Raw genomic sequence first — 19700 nt, 5'->3', positions numbered from 1 at the left:
GAAACCCTCGATCTTACCTTCACCTCAGGTCCAGGCCAGAACGTATGGGGCTCTTTCGCTGTCATAAGACTGCACAACAGTAGCCTATTATTCGCAAATAACTTTCTTTCGCTGTGCACCAGCCCGTGAAATCCCACACTTCCCAAACACATAACTCTGTTTACAACGTTACAGAGCCCTGCTGTATAGCACACAGCTAATGGAATTACACTCACCTCATTTTCCATTATCACCCCCAACCTACTCATCCACCCAGGGGTGCTGGGGTCATGAACAAAATGAACGATTGCCCCCAATAAAATAAATACTCATACATTTATTAGATTTACTAATATAACAGCTACGTAAATACGTTAACAAGAAAGGTGTGCAAAATAAATTATTCTCTGCCCATGAAAAAAGTCAATGTTAATTCACCACTTTGAGAGTCAATTTAACATATTCTAGAGTGAAGAAGGCTCTGCCCCACTACATGTGAGTCTCTGCCCTCATGTTTTTAACTTAATTGCCATGTTCAAATGAAGGCTTTTTAATATTATTTGACAAGAAGAGTGCCTTGGACTTCCTTTTTGATAAGACATTCTAGAGTGTGTTTGGGCCCAGAGTACTCAGTGTTAAATTAACACTGCATGTTTTAATGTATGCAGTACTTTTTGAATGATATCGCAAGACTCTACATAGTTCTGATGTATTGTCACATGTTATGAGTTGCATTTCTGCAAAAATTATGTTCCCTTCCAACCCTGACATCAGATCTGCACCCTCTGGACCTCAAACTGAATCGCACATTGCTGGGACAAAGAGTTCTATGATTCTGATTCACCCTTGCCCCACCCTTTACCACCACCACCTCTGCATGCAGTAGTTCTAATTTATGGTCGCATTGTATGAGCTGCAAAAAAATAAGTCCCTCTCCAATCCTGACATCAGATGTGCACCCTCCTCCACCCTTTACTCCCACCCCCGTCTCCAGGTCTCTGGATCTCACAGGTCCTCTGCTGCTGGGAGGGGTCCCCGACCTGCCTGAGGACTTCCCCGTGCGGAGCCGAGACTATGTGGGCTGCATGAGGAACCTGGTCATCGACAATAAACCCATGGACATGGCCAGCTACATTGCTAACAACGGCACTGCCGCAGGTCTGTAAGATGCTGAAGAAGGCTTAGGCTGAAACGTCTGTCTGTCAAAAAAACAAAACTGTTGCAGGTGCCAGCATACAGTTGTCTGTAGTACTGTCTACACAATAAAATGGCAGTGTTAATCTCAGAGAGTACTCTGGCACAAAATACAATTTAGAAAGATTTTTAATCAACTATTTTAGTGTTGAATCAACACTGCATTATTAGTGTGTATATGGGTGTGAACGGCACTGCACATTTTGCTGGAGTCATTGAGTTGAATGTAACTCTCTTCTACTGGTCATTCTCTCTTAGTGTTAAATTATCCCCGCAGAATGTACCTTGCATGCAGTATATGGGACAGCCAACTACGTCACTTTAATTGGCTGCAATCATACTTAGTTGCAACAATTATGGTTAACTGCATTGATGATTTTGTTCTGTTCACATTCTAGTTAGTTCAGTAGGGGTTCAGTCTTCAAGTGCCTTTACCGCACAAATACATCTACCGTGACAAGAGCGAGGCGAGCGAAGGAAGTAATTGACTTTGTATTGAGTCGCGCAACAAAAGCGATTCTGGAGACTAGACGATTTGCGCGACGAAATCCTTTCAACTTTCTATGACGCGGTTCGGCAACAAGCCGCAACAGCCAATGACTATATAGAGGTCAGTGATCACAGCCAATGGGAATGTTTGAATGCTTTGCCTTCTGCTTGGAACAGACATACTGTAGTCGCTTCAATCGCGCGCATCACTCTGCTGCTTGAATCGCATCGCGCCTGGTCTATTCGTGCGGTTATGCATAACATTATACAGTATATAACTTTTTTTATATGACTTAATGCATTATATGCCAATATACAATATTAAATACTGCACCTACATTTTCTGTGCTATACACTATGTTGTGTTATTAGCATGTATATATTATTAGTATGTATAAGTATAAAGTATTCAGCACAGTAAAGTATGTAGTGCTGTAAAGTATGAAGTAAAGTATGTACTTCCCTGGTTTACTCCTCAATCAGATCACAGTGGATGACTCAGCTACTGTGTGTGTGTGTTCTCCTTGCTGCTTTAGGCTGCGACGCTAAGAGAGACTTCTGCACAAAGGACGTGTGTCGTAACGGCGGTGTGTGCGTCAACAAGTGGGACACCTACTCCTGCAGCTGTCCACTGGGCTTTGGCGGGAAGAACTGCGAACACGGTAAAGTACCGACGAGGAGGGATGCATGTTCGCACATGCGCTTGTTTTGCCAGAGTGCAGACGGCATTTTTGTTTTTAGAAACGGGTGTAATTAGGAGCAATTAAAACAAAGCAGTGGCGGCTCTGCCCTCAGGCTAGAGATCCACCGCTGTAGGTGCTGTTTGTGTCAGTCAGATTAGCTGTGAAAGCTCAGGCACTACTACTGCTGCTGTGTGGTATGAGAGCATAGCATCATTTAGTAGGACACTACTGAGTTGTACCCTGAAGTGTAATCCTGTGTAGGGTGCAGGGGTGAGGGAATTGAGCTGTCAGTCACAAGGAGACGGGGTTACAATTTCCTGCTGTCTGTGCAAAAGACTGTCAAAAATGAAGACGCACGCACGCACACACACACACATATACACACACACACACACACACTACAAAAAACACTCTCACACACATGACAGAACACACACACACACACACACAGCACACACTTGCATTAGCTTGTGTGGCCTGCAGCTTAGCTATCTAGTGTCTGCGATGCTGTTACTTGAGCAGTGCGTTGGACAGACACCCTTGGCCCTGCAGGGCAGCCTGTGAGTGAGCCCTTTTAACGTAGCTGTCAGAGAGCAGCGACGCCTCATGCAACACTGATGCCTTTGTTGCTGCTGGCAGGGCAGCACGCATCGAGCTATGAGTGGCGTTGAACAGAGTCGAGAAGCCAGCACATGATGTGCTACAACGACACCATTACTCCACCTGACCCTGCAGGCACTAGAAAAAAGTCTCAGAGCGCATTGCTCAGATTTTTTCCGACATGTACTGTATGATGATGACGCTTCCAGTGATTCAATGTATACTTTTTCAAAATGTGATTTATTATGGCTGTAACTGGCAGAGGTTCGCACAGTCATGGAAAACCTGTAAAAAGTTCATGACCAGGCCGGGAAATATAGTCTGTGATATCAAATAGCTTATCTCTTAGCATCACAAAAATGTTGTCCCCAAGAAACCAATGTGCGCTACTTAACCTCATTTATTTGATTGAGTTATGTGCATATGAAACTTAATACACAGGTATTCTGGCACTGGCTAACATCAGGGTTTCCAGCTCTTTAGGATGAACATCTATGGGTACATAACACATTTAGGGTGGGATTTTCTGTAAATATATGACCATAGAAATGATTAGTTCAGTAGATAGAGTTAGTAACCTTTTGAGCTTTTATTGGGCTTGAAATCCTCAGTCACATCTGGCAACCGTGGTGGCTAAGGTTTACTACTCACCTGTATTTTCTTAATCTCCGCTCTCTCTACCCCCTCCTCCTCTCTGCTGTGCAGTCATGCCCTCCCCACAGCACTTCGACGGGCATGCCCTGGTGTCTTGGACGGACCCTGACATCACCATCGCTGTGCCCTGGTACATGGGCCTGATGTTCCGCACCCGCAAGGGCTCGGGCACCCTGCTGCAGGCCAACGCTGGAGACCACTCCAGGATTGCACTGCAGGTCAGTAGAGCTTGGCAATGCAGGGGTGCGTTTCTCGAAAGCGTAATTGTTTTGCCAGTTAGCAACTTGGGTAGTTGTCAATGGGAGATTGCATTGCAAACAACAAAGTAGCTAACGTTGTTAGCAAATAAGGTTTCGAGAAATGCATCCATGATCCTAACTGTAATTGACAATGGTCAAGCATACAACTACTGATCATGTATGTTGTTTTTACATGTAGTAACTTATAATACTATAATCGTTCGGCATTTTTTTATGTTATCACTATCATCATTTTTCTGGGCATTCTACTGTGTTTCCATTCCTGTTTCATAACTTGAAAGTACATGGGCTCATATGCAATCCCAGTGCAGTCGATTCTAGACTTTAACACAGATTTAGAATTGAAAGTTCTATCTCGCAGCTTGTGATAAATATGTAAGAAAATATGTTGTGATGGATTTGTTTTCATATTACTAAGCCCCTGTTAAGTGCTGTCAGTGCCGCTCTGCATTCCTGTGCATCTGAGTCTGTCATCGGGCCGCAGTTAGCCCCTCAACGCTCCTGACCCGCCTCTGGATCAGAGCTGATACAGTTACACAGATAGGCCCTCTCGCGTTACACATACCATTCTCATGCTTTATCTCCTTCCCCTCCCTTTCTACTTGTCTCCGCTGTCTCCATCCTTCCTCTCCGTTCTTCCCTCCATCCCTCTTCTATCCTCCCCTCGCTTTCACTCTCTCCATCATTCTCTCTATTTTTCTCGTCATCTTTTTCTTTATTCTTCCCTCACTCTTCCTTCCTGTTTCTGTTTCTGTGTCTGTTTCTGTTCTCACTCCATTCTTCCCTTCTCTCTCTCTCTCTCTCTCTCTCTCTCTCTCTCTCTCTCTCTTTCTCTCTCTCTCTCTCTCTCTCTCTCTCTCTGCAGATCAGCAACAAGCATGTGCGTTTCCAGGTCTTCCTGGGTGTGACGCGGGTGGCGTTGCTGGACCTGTCCCGGGTGCGGGTGAATGACGGCGAGTGGCACCACGTCCTCATGGAGCTCAAGAGTGTCAAGGACGGCAAGGACATCAAGTACATGGCTCTGGTGTCTCTGGACTACGGCATGTTCAAGGTACTTTGCCCAATGACATCATATAGGCCTACTACTTAGGGGCGGTGGTAGCTCAGGTGGTAGAGGAGCCGTTCGGCAACCCAAAGGTTGCAGGTTCGAGCCCCACTCAGCCTGACTCCATCGTTGTGTCCTTGAGCAAGATACTTAACCCCAAGTTGCTCCTGGTGGCAGGGTGGTACCCTGCATGGCAGCCACGGCCACTGGTGTATGAATGTGAGTGTGAATGGGTGAATGTGATTCATACAATGTAAAGCGCTTTGAGTGCTCGAAGGAGTGGAAAGGCGCTATATAAATGCAGTCCATTTTACTCCACCTCACCACTCACAGTTTTGTACGTAGAAAGAAAAGTAGAAATAGAAAATGTCAGGTCCAAGTCAATACACAGCAGCACTGTGAGATGAAATGTAAATTGCCGTTTTTAGCCAGTCACATAGAGATATTACTCCTAATCAACATGGAAATAAATATCCCTGATACCATCTCAGTTGCAGTCATGATTTGTCCAGCCCATGCCATTACTGTAGATGTTGACTGTGCTGTTTTTTCTGGTCAACAGAGGAGTGTGGAGATTGGGAATGAGCTCCCAGGACTACAGCTGAAGAGCCTCTTCGTAGGAGGCGTCCTCAAGAAAGACAGCTCTGTACAGAACGGTTTCCATGGCTGCATACAGGTCAGGCTCTCTTCTTCTTTAATGAGAGGTCCTCAAACTTGGAAGCCTTTGTTTTGTTTCATTCTGTGGCATTGAGGTCCTCTTCAGATTCTCGTTTACGAGAAACACAACTCTGCCATAATTTGTAACAAAACAAAGGATTTCAGGTATGCGGACCTCTCACGCCAAAATCTGACTCAGCCTTTTTCCTGCACCTTAACCAAGCACATGCGCAATCTTCCTCCTCAACAGCCTATTTTTCCCCAGAGAGCAGACAATAACAAAACTTAACCGAACGGAAAAGACGACAACAGAAACCTAATTGCACAGCGTTTTCAGTGCCAAAGCCACCATGCCCGACCCAAAATGTGACACAAATGATCACCATGATCACAAAAGATGAAAAGATGTAGCTGCAGTTAGACATTTCCACTGAACGAAGGAAAAAAGAGAGAGAAGAGCTGGAAAAAGAAGAGACAAAAATAAAAGTATAATGACATGGAAGGCGAATAAATGGGATGCTAGAGATGAGGGCAGATGAAGTATACTCTAGTGTGAACAGATGTGTGGCAGAAATGAATAGAGACGAATGAGAGAGGGGCAGAAATGGAGTCACGAAACAGATTGGGCGTGTTGAGTGTTTACTCTGGCAGAACACTCAAAACACATCATTAACGTCATAAATACATCAGCTTAGGCATCCCTCGTAAATTTGCGGTCTACATATACTGTGTGTGTGTGTGTGTGTGTGTGTGTGTGTGTGTGTGTGTGTGTGTGTGTGTGTGTGTGTGTGTGTGTGTGTGTGTGTGTGTGTGTGTGTGTGTGTGTTTGTGTGTGTGTGTGTGTGTGTGTGTGTGTGTGTGTGTGTGTGTGTGTGTGTGTGTGTGTGATTGTGTGATTGTGTCTCATGCGCTGTGTGACAGTACTGTACATGTCATGCGTACACAAATTTTGAGCTACTCTCTGCCTGTAGCTCCTGGTTCGCATTTGAAACATTTCCCTGCTTCCACTTTCATAGTGTTTTCCTATTTTATGCTGACACTGCAAAATCTCAGTGCTCCCATCACTGCCTCACTATTAGTTTTGGCAACTTTCACACCGCGTTCCCGCCCATTGTGTTTTCCCTGGTTGTCTTTTACATGTGCCTGTGTTTTGATGAGCCTCGTCATGTGATCCTCTGTTGATGATCTAATATTGTACCTCCCTGTGTTTTGTAACACTCCTACCAACTCATTAACCCTTGGTTACTATGTAGCCCCACGTGTAGTAGTAGTAGTAGTAGTAATAGTAGTAGTAGTAATAGTAGTCATAGTATAGTAGTAGCCGCAGCAGCAGTAGTAGCAGTCATAGCAGTAGTAGTAGTAGCAGTAGTAGTAGTGTCAGCAGCAGCAGCAGTAGTAGTAGTAGTAGTAGCAGTAGCAGCAATAGCAGCAGTAGTAGTAGTAGTAGTAGTAGTAGTAGCAGCAGCAGCAGTAGTAGTAGTAGCAGTAGTAGTAGCAGCAGCAGCAGCAGCAGTAGTAGTAGTAGCAGTAGTAGTAGAGTAGCAGTAGTAGTAGCAGCAGCAGCAGCAGCAGTAGTAGCAGCAGCAGCAGTAGTAGTGTAGCTGTGATCCCCTCTCGATGATCTACTGTACCTCACTGTGTTTTTGTAGTGCAGAAACTCCTACCAATTAATTATCCCTGGGTTAAAATATAACCACACATATTATAGTAGTAGAAATGTAGTAGCAGAAGCCTTCACTCCCTCTACTTAATTCCTGTGTGGATGTGTGTGTGCATGTGTGCGTGCGTGTGTTCACGCCCTCAATTGAATTTGTGTGTGTGTGTGTGTGTGTGTCTTCTCTTGTGTGTGTGCATGTTTGCTAGCGTGTGTGCATGCACGCGTATGTGTGTGTGGCAATTCTCCTCTGTGTTGAGATCCAAATAATAGTACTAAAATGTGTGTGTGCGTGTATGTCTGTGTGCGTGCCATCTATATTTGTCGCAGGGCGTGAGAATGGGAGAGACTGCCACCAACACGGCCAACATCAACATGCACCAGGCCCTGAAGCTGCGGGTGGAGGAGGGTTGCCAGGTGACGGACGCCTGCCTAACCTCCCTCTGCCCTCTGCACAGCCGCTGCCACGACACCTGGGGCGCCCACTCCTGCATCTGTCACCCAGGTAACACACAAGCAAAACACCTGACCTTCGTCATCCTGTCAAATACCCATTTGGGTGTCCCCCTGTATAAATACCTTACATGGCAATACAAGTTTTATAAAGTCTGGTGTAAGAAATTGGCAACTTTCATAGTATGTGAGCACACATTCTATGTACATTGTTGGAGTACAAGGATTGTGTACAGTATATGTGTGCTTTGGGCCACTTCTATCATCTGAAGCACATTGTTTAAAGGGACACTGTGTGAGATTTTTAGTTGTTTATTTCCAGAATTCATGCTGCTCATTCACTAATGTTACCTTTTTCATGAATACTTACCACCAGCATCAAGTTCTAAGTTTTCATTATGACTGGAAAAATTGCATAGGCCTACATGAAAAGGGGGATCTTTTCCATGGTCCGCCATTTTGAATTTCCAAAAATAGCAATTTTTAGCTGCAAAAATGACTGTACTTGGACCATACTAGAAAATATTTGTTTAATACTTTGTAAACTTTCATGTAAAGATCAAATTTGGCAATAGGCAGCCCAATTTCAATAAGCAGCATAGTTGCAGTACCTTTTTTGACCATTTCCTGCACAGTGTCCCTTTAATTCATGAATCATTTCACTTTTCCCTGTGGAATTCACTACCATCTCAAGTACAAAAAAAGCTTTTGTGGTTTAACATGACCTATACATTATTTTAAAAGTATGGACTCTGTTGTGTTTACATTTATTGTGTAATCAAAGCTATTATGGGTTTGTTTTCATTAATGTATTTATAATCACAGCACACATTCATTCAAATAAACGTAATAAATATGCCAGCATTCTTCTACTTTCTACACTAGTCCTTGTTGCTGACCAGTTTTTTAACCATAATTCACATGATTTATTTTGGTGTAGTGATTATGTTTAACCATGTTTTGATTGGAGCTGGGCATATTTTCAGTAGCAAGACAAAATGCTACTAATAAAAAATCACTCACCCACACATAGATGGAAATATACTGGTGTGCCAAACTCACTCAGTAACACCCTCTCACTATTCTATATTATTTATAATCACAGCACACATTCATTCAAATAAACGTAATAAATATGCCAGCATTCTTCTACTTTCTACGCTAGTCCTTGTTGCTGACCAGTTTTTTTAACCATAATTCACATGATTTATTTTGGTGTAGTTATTATGTTTAACCATGTTTTGATTGGAGCTGGGCATATTTGCAGTAGCAAGACTAAATGCTTTTAATAAGAAAATCACTCACCCACACATGGATGGAAATGTACTGGTGTGCCAAACTCACTCAGTAACACCCTCTCACTATTCTCCAATCACTGACCGCTCCCCCTATTCCCTCTCACGCACAAACACTGCTCCCCCCCACCACCACCTTGCTCTCTCTCTCACACACACACTGCTTCTCCCCCCCATCCCGCTCTCTCACACACAAACACTGCTCCCCCCACCCTACTCTCTCTCTCGCACACACTGCTTCTCCCCCCCTGCCCCCCCCCCCCCCCTCTCTCACACACAAACACTGCCCCCCCCCCTCCCTGCTCTATCTCTCACATACAAACACTGCCCCCCCCTTCCCTGCTCTCTCTCTCACATACACACACTGCTTCTCCCCCCCATCCCGCTCTCTCACACACACACACTGCCCCCCCCCCTTCCCTGCTCTCTCTCTCACATACAAACACTGCCCCCCCCCCCTTCCCTGCTCTCTCTCTCACATACAAACACTGCCCCCCCCCCCTTCCCTGCTCTCTCTCTCACACACAAACACTGCCCCCCCCTTCCCTGCTCTCTCTCTCACATACACACACTGCCCTCCTCCAGGTTACTTTGGTCGTGACTGTGTGGACGCGTGCCTGCTGAACCCCTGTCAGCACTCCTCCTCCTGCCTGCGGAGGCCCAGCAGTCCTCTGGGCTACAGCTGCTCCTGCGGCCCTGACTCCTACGGAGACTACTGCCAGCACAAGTAAGACCTCCTCTTCCTCTTCCTCTTCCTCTCATTCGTCCTCCTTTTCCTCTTACTCATCTTCATCTCTCTGTTCCTCTTACTCTTCTTCTGCCTTTTCATGTTCTGCTGTCCTGCATCTGCTGCCCTGGCCCTGACTCCCATGGGCTGTGCTGCCAGCACAAGGAAGACCTCCTCTTCATCATCGCCATATCCCTCTTCCTCTTCCTCTTCATCTCCATCTTACTCTTCATCTTCATCTGTCTCTTCTTTTTCTTCTCGCTCTTCATCATCATCATCATCATCGTCTTCTTCTTCTTCTTCTTCTTCTTCTTCTTCTTCTTCTTCTTCTTCTTCTTCTTCTTCTTCTTCTTCTTCTTCTTCTTCTTCTTCTTCTTCTTCTTCTTCTTCTTCTTCTTCTTCTTCTTCTTCTGCCTCTTCATTGGCCCTGACTGCTTCAGACACAGCACTGTCAACACAAGCAAGGCCTCTTCTTTTTCTCTTTCCCATCCTTATACTCTTCCTCTGTTCCTTCCTGGTCCTTCATCTGCTGAGGTGGTAGCAGGGCTAGACTGGGACCAAAAAAAGAGGCCTGGGCATTTTTGTGCAGCGCCCTCTAAGTTGTGGGCCAGTCTTTTAGAAAATGTAAAATGCTCAACAGCATCGGCCCCTGAGGACTGTCGTGTAATGAGTAGAATTGAAGGGTTTATTTGCAAAATCGTTTATCTCCATTTTTTGACTTTTGCATTTTATTATTGGAAATGACTGTTCAGAGGGTCTATCACCTATGTGAGAATTCTTACCATTGACATATTTTGAGAACATACTTTTTAACCTATATAAAATGCATTTTGCTATGCAATTCAATGGAATGCCCAATACAAAAGGTCAATATCCCAACATTCTACAAAATGGAGATATACCGTTTTGCAAATAAACCCTTCAATTCCTTACTGCTGCAACTAACTCATCAGTGCAACGTTGTCAGTGCGGCTTCTGATCCCATGTTATTTCCTTTGCCGCTACAGCAGATGCAGATGATGCAGATGGAATTGCAGGCATTGCCGGCTCAATTTTTCACTGAAAAAAAAGTCAACTACACCATAACAACATTGCTGTGACCAGAGAGTGTTAAGTAACAGATTAAGATTTGGGCGTTAACCATTTTTGCTAAGGACAAGCTCCTAATTGAAGCTCTGCATGAAAGAGGGTACTTCAGGGGATTTCACTGAAAAGCTGCTCTACTTATTTGCATGAAGGTTTCCAGTGCTCATTACGCTCCACTGGTTTAGCCAATGCACAGTAAAAATAAATAAAAATGCAGTGTTAATTCAACACTTAGATAGTGCTCTCTCATTGACCTGAATACGGGGATGATGTGGTTCTATAGTGCTCCAGTCAACAGTTTGGAAGCATCCGCAACTGATCTGTGAGAACACTTACGCCCAAAAATTGCCTCATGTCGTTCCCCCAGCTGTTGATTCAATAATGAATTGAAAATACGCTGTCCATATACTATCAGTGAAATACACTCTAGATTCGAAGATGTTTAATCAAAGTCTGCGTGTTCAATTAACACTGCATTTTGTGCTGTATGGATGAAATATGCAGCTGGGTTTGGAGGGTTATGACGCTGTAGCAGAGCTTTGACATGGGTCAGCCATCACGAACATCAGCACCTGCTAGACCCTGCACTGCCTTGGCCTTCGGCTCCATGGACATAAACTATCCTTAATGGGAAACTAAAAGGCAGAAGGTATTTGTAGGCGCATAGCTCAACACAAGTGGTTGACGTCGGAGTGTTTGCGTGCGTGCGTGCGTGAGTGCGTGCGTGTGTGCGTGTGTGTCGTGTCGGTGTATGTGTTAGTTGGAGGGAATTGGGATTTGGGAGGCATGATGAATGTTGTAGAGAGGAACACCCCCTCTCCTCCCGCTGTTTCATGTGGTTGAGAAATAGATCCCTTTGGCATTCCTCCTCAATGCACGGGGCCTAACCTCACGCTTAGCAGGGCAAAAAAAGAGTCAGGGTCCTGCGTCCTACATCCATCTAGCCATAGCACCATGACCAGCTTTACATATCAATAACACAGTCATTTTAATTTATTTTACTCCAATTAACCTCCCTTGCTTAAGCGAGTTGCACAATGTTTTTACAGCTTTGACGTATGCTAATAATAGATCAGCTTGATCTCTTGGATGGTGTGCTACATACTTTGAGGAGCTTTTTTTCTGATGATCTCCATATGGCCGTCAACTGTACTTCATAGCCGTCCTGTCACGTCTGCATCTGATTTGGGGAGGAATGTTAACCTGGAGTTTGGAGCGGGAGAGCCAGACTCCCCGTGGTCAGTAACTTTTGTTGGCAAGGCTTGTGTTATAGTAAAGGCACATGTGGGCAGAGTAACAACCCCCATCTCCCTCCTCCAACCGGATCCTTCTGCTTCTCCTTTCCATGTGTCTTATCAAGCTACCTCAGCTTTGCCGTGTCCGAATTTATGAGAGTTTGTTTCACTTGAATGGTGTTTTTTCTCTTCGATGGATCATATCAGGGCAGGGAACTTTTGCATGTTCACCTCTAAATTGCGGATCAGAAAATGAAATTAGCACAACAGTGTTGTCCTGAAAGGACTGTTGGCCTACCGGGAAATGTCCTGTATGACAGATTACCAGTCCAGTACCAGCCCTGTATCATAGAATAGGTCTCAATTGGCCCCATCGTGACATACTGGTAGGGCACTCATATGCTACGCGGCCGACCCGGGTTCGATTCCGGCCCGGTTCCTTTGCCGACCCTTCCCCGTCTCTCTCTCGCAAACATTTCCTGTCTCTCTCAAACTATTCTGTCAAGAATAAAGTCTAAAAGACCAAAAACATATATTTAAAAAGCCCAAATAGGTCTCTATTATGTTGTCAATGTTAATATTTTGGTTTAAAAATAGAGATGTACAGGATCCAAGATCCGGTTCCGGATCCGGCAGGATAATAGGGGTTTTTCAGACTATCCGGATCCGGTTCCAGGATCCAGGATCCGGTAGCCAAGGCTTTTAAGTCAAAATAGTTTGAGCCAACGTGATAAAAAGGGCCCACGTGTGTGAGTAGGCTATTTGTTCCAACCCTTTCGTAGGATCCGGTATCCGGTTCCGGATCCGGCAGGATCTTAAGCAGTGGATCCGGTATCCGGCAGGATCCTAAAAATCAGGATCCGGTGCATCTCTAGTTTAAAAATAACTGAAGAACTTATATTGGCTGGAATGTGTGAGGGTAGAATGACTGGGAGACAGATTGTTTTCAGTGAAAGCAAGTGTGTTATCTAATGTCTGTGTGTGTGCGTGTGTGCGTATGTGCGTGTGTGCGTGTGTGGTGTGCGTGCGTGCGTGCGTGCGTGCGTGCGTGCGTGCGTGTGTGTGTTTAAAACAATAGAACGGAGCAGCCGTGTGCCCGTGGCTGGTGGGGGCATCCCATATGTGGCCCCTGTAACTGTGACGTCACCAAAGGCTTCCACAGAGACTGCAACAAGACCACTGGAGAGTGCCGCTGTAAGGTGCGTTCACGTGAAAGGATTCACTTAAAGGGATGAGATGGGATTGACTTAAAGGGATGGGTGAACAGATTTTCTGTCTCATTTTAATCAGTACCGTGCTGTGTATTATACCACAACACTTAAACAAAGCTATATTATTATTATTTGTATTATTATTATTAAATAAACAAACCAGGCCCCTATTACAATGGCCAGGATCTTGGAAAGGGCTGAAGAAAAAAAAATCGCATTGTCAGGTACTGACAGGTCAAGGGAAATTGACATACTAATTGAGTTTTCCGTTAAATGTGAGTTAAATGAGTCAGTTGACAGCAATTGACTTACAGTATACTTTCATGTCACAACCACAACTATGACAACAAAGGACTAACTGGTACCAGTAGAATTAAACATGTTTGATTTACAATAAGGAACAGTCTGAGGATGTGGAGCATAATCTGACCTTCCAAGCTTCCTGAAAAATCTTACACAGGAAAAATACCAGTGTTGAAATAATGTCCATTTTCAGAGTTAGTCCTACTCAATATTGTGTAATGCAAGAGCACACAGAGATACAGCTGTGGAGTCGAAATGACACAGACCACCTGAAGAATTTTACACTGAGTTTTGATTCTGCTGTTAGAGGAATTTGAGTCTAAACAGTGGTATAAATACTCCATCTGGATTTATATAGCATGAGTTTACTTTGAAATATTGACAGCTTTTTTTTACTGTGTACTCAGTACTGTGTAAGTACTGTGTACTTACTGTGATTAACGGCACTACCTCCTTTGCTGCAGAATACCTACTGCATTTCAATCCAATCAGACCATTCCAATTCTGTAACCATCAGTGCACAATATAGCCCAAATATGTACTATGTACTGAGAAGTCTCACTCAAGTCTCAATAACAACAGCGTTTACCACCAGGCCATTAGACTTTTGAATTTGCAGGACTGCTGAGGAACATTACTGTCTTAAATGTTATCCATCTATCCTTTGGACATTTCTGTGTGTGTGTGTGTGTGTGTGTGTGTGTGTGTGTGTGTGTGTGTGTGTGTGTGTGTGTGTGTGTGTGTGTGTGTGTGTGTGTGTGTGTGTGTGTGTGTGTGTGTGTGTGTGTGCACGCGTTTAAGAGAGAGAGAGGGGGGGGGGTGTCGAGTATTATGCACTTAATCTCTGCTGCACTTTAAGTGGGATGGGGGAGCTGGGGGGTCAAGCACTGGTGTCACTTTTACCTCTTATTGCACTTAACTTGAAAACCTGCTGCTACTAAGTATTGTACCCCAAACACAATTTCGTTGCCTTTTTGACAATGACAATAAATTCTTAAATTCTTAATTCTTCTCTCTAACAAAAACAAATTTGTCACTCAGCACCTGACTGCTACTTATGTTGCCCATGACACTTATGCAATGTTTTACAACAAGGGGGCAAACCGCAATGATTTTAAATACTTTGTGGCATTTACCTCTGGTGTCCTGCAGGATAACTACTACAGGGAGCCAGACAGCGACATCTGTCTGCCCTGTGACTGCTTTCCCCTGGGGGCACACTCTCGCACCTGTGACCTCACCACGGGCCAGTGTGCCTGCAAGACGGGGGTGGTGGGACGCCAGTGCAACCGCTGTGACAACCCCTTTGCTGAGGTGACGCCAAACGGCTGCATAGGTATGTATTGCAAAAGCTTCAGGCATTGTAGGGCCAGGCTGGGGTGGGATGGGGAGGAGGGCCGGTACGTGTGGGCCAGTATTTTATGGAGCTCATGCCCAGTGTGCAGACCACTCTCTCACTCTATTCACCACTATTGTCTGGCACCTGGATTACTTCTTTTTTTTTTTTTTTTTGGATGTACGCACCCCAGCCTCCAAACGCTTTGATCGATGTCATGACCATCAATATGTTTTGGGATAGGCCTACCTGATATTAATGTCTCTGCCCAACCCATTTCAAGTGTGCAAGGGAAAGATGAACTATTATGAAAGGGGCGAAAAATAGTAATACCATAGTATCAAGCTTTATTTTGTTTGTATATCTGTTTCTTATTCAGAAAAAGAAGCTTTTAGTGCTTTATCCTAATATGCCAGTGTTGTTGAAGTAGCATCATCTTTTCATTAACCACAGCACTTCCACTGTTCCATAAACCACTGTAGGAAAAAGAAATTAGAGACCACCTGTGAAAAATGCTGTGCTAATTCAACATTTAAGGAGTAATCTTGGACCAAATGCACTCTAGAACATGCTATAATCGGCTATCTAAGTGTTGAATTAACACTGCTCTTTTTTTGTACTGTGTACCGTATCTCTCTTGGCTGAGTGTCAGGCCTTGATTTGTAGTCAGGCTGCAGTACACTAAGCAGCACCAGGGAGAAAAGGTCACAGCGTTATTCTGCCCTACAAAGCAAAAAGGCAGTAACTGCGCAGAGCTCAAAACGGAATAAGTTGATTTTAAAATGATACTGCAATCAAGTTTAAGAATGTTTTGGGAGATTATTGGCATGTGACAGTTTTGTTACTTTATATTACCACCTTTTTTGAAGATCAATCATTTTATTTAACTTTAGACTTTGATATATATGGCATTAAAGTCATAGTAACTCATTTTAAACTGCAATGCAGTTACTGCCTTTTTGCTTTGTAGGGCGTTATTGGCCACAGTTGCGCTAGCTAACCAAAGGAGCATTCCTGGTGTTTACCAAGCCCCAGGCACACATGCACACACACAGCACACCAGCACACCAGCACAGCATGGCTTCTCTGGAGTTTCCTTACAAAAAAACACTAAGGCACGCTGAAAAAACCCTCTGCTCTTGTCTCCACACACTGCTGCAACTCTCCCAAGCAACATGCTCACAGCATGACACAACATGCCGAATCGCGATCTCCTTCAGCGCGGCTTGGGGATAATTGCGCGCATGGAGGCTTTCATGTTACAAGTGTGCCGTTGTGTAAGGACTGGGACGGATTAGAGCTGGAATAACCGAGAGCTCTTTTTGTTGGGTCGTAATAGGCCTGAACCACAGAGGGCCCATATCGCTAGGCTCATTAGAGATGCTGAACTAGCTATGAACTCAAACTCCATATCTCTCTCCCTGTCTCTCTCTCTCTCTCTCTCTCTCTCTCTCTCTCTCTCTCTCTCTCTCTCTCTCTCTCTCTCCAACTCCATATCTCTCTCTCTCTCTCTTTCTCCCTCTCCAACTCCATCTCTCTCTCTCTCTCTCTCTCTCTCTCTCTCTCTCTCTCTCTCTCTCTCTCTCTCTCTCTCTTTCTCTCTCTCTTTCTCCCTCTCCAACCCCATATCTCTCTCTCTCTCTCTCTCTCTCTCTCTCTCTCTCTCTCTCTCTCTCTCTCTATATATATATATATCTATCTTTCTCTCTCTTTCTCCCTCTCCAACTCCATCTCTCTCTCGCTTTCTCTCTCTCACGCTCTGTCTCTTTGTCTATCTCTATCTCTCTATCTATCTCTTTCTCTCTCTCTTCCACTGTCAGTGGTTTATGACGGATGCCCCAGGTCTTTTGACGCCCAGCTCTGGTGGCCCAAGACACCGTTTGGCCAGCCTGTGGCCATCGATTGCCCCAAAGGATCTACAGGTGGGTTCAATGTCACAAAGGGACTGGGTAGAGTCACAAAGTTCAAAGTAACTATAGATATATACCATGTATCAAGTTTATTTTTCATTCTTTTTCTTTTTATGTTTTGGTTATTGTTGTTCATAAGCCTTCAGGTTATGTTGTGAATGATTTAATGTTGTTTTTGGGTTGCCATAGGGACGGCTATCCGCCACTGCAGTGATGAAAAGGGGTGGCTGCCCCCACAGCTCTTCAACTGTACTTCTGCCTCGTTCGCACAGCTCAAGAAAGAGGTCACTTGCTTTTCCTCTCTGTCTCTTTTGGCTTGCTGTTATTATGATGTTTTTATATCCCATTATCTTATTCACATACCATAGACAAATATGCTGCAGCAAAAAAAAGTTTGGTCTCAAATATCTCTCCCACATTTGTGAAATTCATGTCTGATATGAGTTTGTAATTAAAAATAAAACATTAGGGGGCGCTGTGGCGCAGCGCGCTAAGCCCCCCACACTTGGGCTTGCATGCCCATGGGGACCCCGGTTCGAGTCCGGACAGGGTCATTTCCCAACCCTTCCCCATCTCTCTCCACACTCACTTCCTGTCACACCTTCACTGTCCTATCCGAAATAAAGGCCCAAAAAGGCCATAAAAATATATTTAAAAAAATAAATAAAACATTAACTTATGCACGTATATAGAGCAAACAAACAAACAAACAAACAAAAAATGTTAGTTTTGCCCTACTTGCATTAACTGTGGCACGTCTCCTCAATGCCATTAAATAGACTGGGATGTTAGCATGTACTAAGTTCCTCTGGATGAAAAAATATCAGTGTAACAGTTCTGTGTGGCATTTCACAGCTTTCCAAACTGCATCTTGCTGACTTTTTTCCTGTGTTGCCAACAGAATGAGGAGATAAGGGGGAACCTGTCCATAGATGCTGATAGGTCGAAAAGCCTGGCCGGCCAGCTACACACCGCCACTGGCCATACCCCCCATCTCTATGGTAACGACGTGAAGACGGCCTATAAGCTCCTGACGCTGACATTGCAGAGGGAGAGCCAGCAGCAGGGCTTCAACCTCACCGCCACTCACGACACTGTCTTCAACGAGGTACACACGCACGCACGCACGCACGCACACGCACACGCACACACACACACACACACACACACACTATATATGTGTAGCATTTCTGATACACATTCTGTTAGTGTGCTGAAAGCAAAATCTTTAGGCCTGGGGTATGTTTCCTGCAGAATATGTGTGCATGTGCGTGGCAGGGTGCGTGGCAGGGTACATAGACGTGTGCGCACAGTGCAATATTGACATAACCATGAGAGGTGATAATCTGAACTTCCATGGTGAGGTCGCGGTACAGTCAAACAAATGGTGGAAAATGAGAACCCCGTTGGCTATCTGTCCCCTTGATGATACCTCCAGCATCATGCACAGTGCTCTGATTGTTCTGAAGAAAGAGCAGTCATTCACACACGGTTGCGGACATAAGTGAAGTCACACAACAAGCATACTCCTGGCCCTGCATGTGTTTGATTCTAGTTGTGAGTAACAGCCATTTAAATTGCGCCACGCCTTTGCGTACTTTCGCAACTTACAGAATGTTTAGAATAGTGCACATGTGTCCAAGTTCAAGCCCTTTTTGCTGGATAGTACACAGAGGTCCATTAGCTATTTGTTTTGAGCACGCACAGATAATTTGAAGACTGGCTTGTTGACCTTTTAAGATATCTGATTAGGCATTCGCACAAATTATTATTTTTTTTGCATCCTGAATGAACAGCCCTTTTCCTTTCCTCTGAAGGACTTAGGGTTTCTTTTGAAGACTCGTCTTTAAGTGGCTTCTCAGAATTCCACTACATGCAATTATCCAGTATTGTCAAAACCTTATGACTCTAAACTTAACGCTTGATTGACCCACATTGCTTTGGATTGCATTTAATCCTTTGCAAATTCCAAAGATACTAATATCCTAACAGAATGCTTCACTTTAGCTGGATGGGCTAACTTGGGAGCTTAGCCAACTAAGAGAGGTTAAGAGTTGGAAAGAATATTAGGTATAAGTCACTTACTCACTCGTAAGCTTTTTCATGAGGACCCACGTATGCAGAAAACAATAAAGGTCATGACCAGAGATTTGACCTTACATCTTGATCAGGAAGGGGAGTTAAATGTGTTTAAGGAAGTGTTAACCCTTGTGAATGACAAGAAGGATCTGGTGAATGTCAATGTGGTGTTTGGTTTACCACATGACTTCCTCTAGGCTACTACTTCATATCAAATCTGAGGAACCCAAATGAGCTTATGGGCTCCCTTAAGTGATAATTTGTAGAACATTTGTGCATCTAGAATTCTGTGTATAATCTAATTAACAATTGTATCCTAATGAAGTATTATGCTCCCACATAACAGTATTGCAGTAAGTTATTGCAAACCAAAGCGAAAGAGGTCTGTTGTAGGCACCCAGATCTCTTCTTGGAGCTTGAAGGCATTTCACCTTTCATGTAAAATGCATCAAATAATCAGCTCTGCCCTGTGGACATGGAACCAGAAAGGAGCTACAGTATATCTCTGTATTACTGGCCAGAAGTGAAGAAGCCTTCTCCATGAGAGGCAAAAACACTTCAAGCTCCAAGAAGGAGATCCACTTGGCTCAAAACTTTCTTTTGACTAACATGACCTAGATGAGTGATAAATCCTCACAGGCTTGCTTGCGCAACTCTTTGCAGGATGTCGTTGGCGCAGGCAGTAGCATCCTTGATCTGGCTAATAAGGAGCACTGGGAGCAGATCCAGCTCTTTGAGGGCGGCTCAGCTGAGCTCCTGCGCAGCTTTGAAGACTACGCCAGCACCATGGCCCAGAACATGAGGAAGACCTACCTCAAGCCTTTCACCATCGTTGCCAAAAACCTGAGTA

At 44.4% G+C, this 19700-nt stretch overlaps 1 protein-coding gene across 1 annotated transcript in view; it reads left to right on the top strand.

The window, feature by feature from the left end:
* Positions 1–19700, top strand: part of celsr1b (cadherin EGF LAG seven-pass G-type receptor 1b) — an 82504-nt gene that overhangs the window by 41898 nt on the left and 20906 nt on the right. Inside the window, exons 7-19 of the mRNA XM_063197566.1 lie at positions 974–1137; positions 2199–2324; positions 3651–3817; positions 4725–4910; positions 5467–5580; positions 7546–7720; positions 9549–9690; positions 13090–13210; positions 14678–14861; positions 16682–16783; positions 16961–17055; positions 17673–17879; positions 19514–19697. Of these exons, the coding sequence (XP_063053636.1) occupies positions 974–1137; positions 2199–2324; positions 3651–3817; positions 4725–4910; positions 5467–5580; positions 7546–7720; positions 9549–9690; positions 13090–13210; positions 14678–14861; positions 16682–16783; positions 16961–17055; positions 17673–17879; positions 19514–19697 (1967 nt within the window). The remainder of the gene's footprint in view (positions 1–973; positions 1138–2198; positions 2325–3650; positions 3818–4724; positions 4911–5466; positions 5581–7545; positions 7721–9548; positions 9691–13089; positions 13211–14677; positions 14862–16681; positions 16784–16960; positions 17056–17672; positions 17880–19513; positions 19698–19700) is intronic.

Source organism: Engraulis encrasicolus, chromosome 4, assembly GCF_034702125.1.
Source record: "Engraulis encrasicolus isolate BLACKSEA-1 chromosome 4, IST_EnEncr_1.0, whole genome shotgun sequence".
NCBI classification, from domain to species: domain Eukaryota; kingdom Metazoa; phylum Chordata; class Actinopteri; order Clupeiformes; family Engraulidae; genus Engraulis; species Engraulis encrasicolus.
This window is presented reverse-complemented; position numbering and strand designations above follow the sequence as displayed.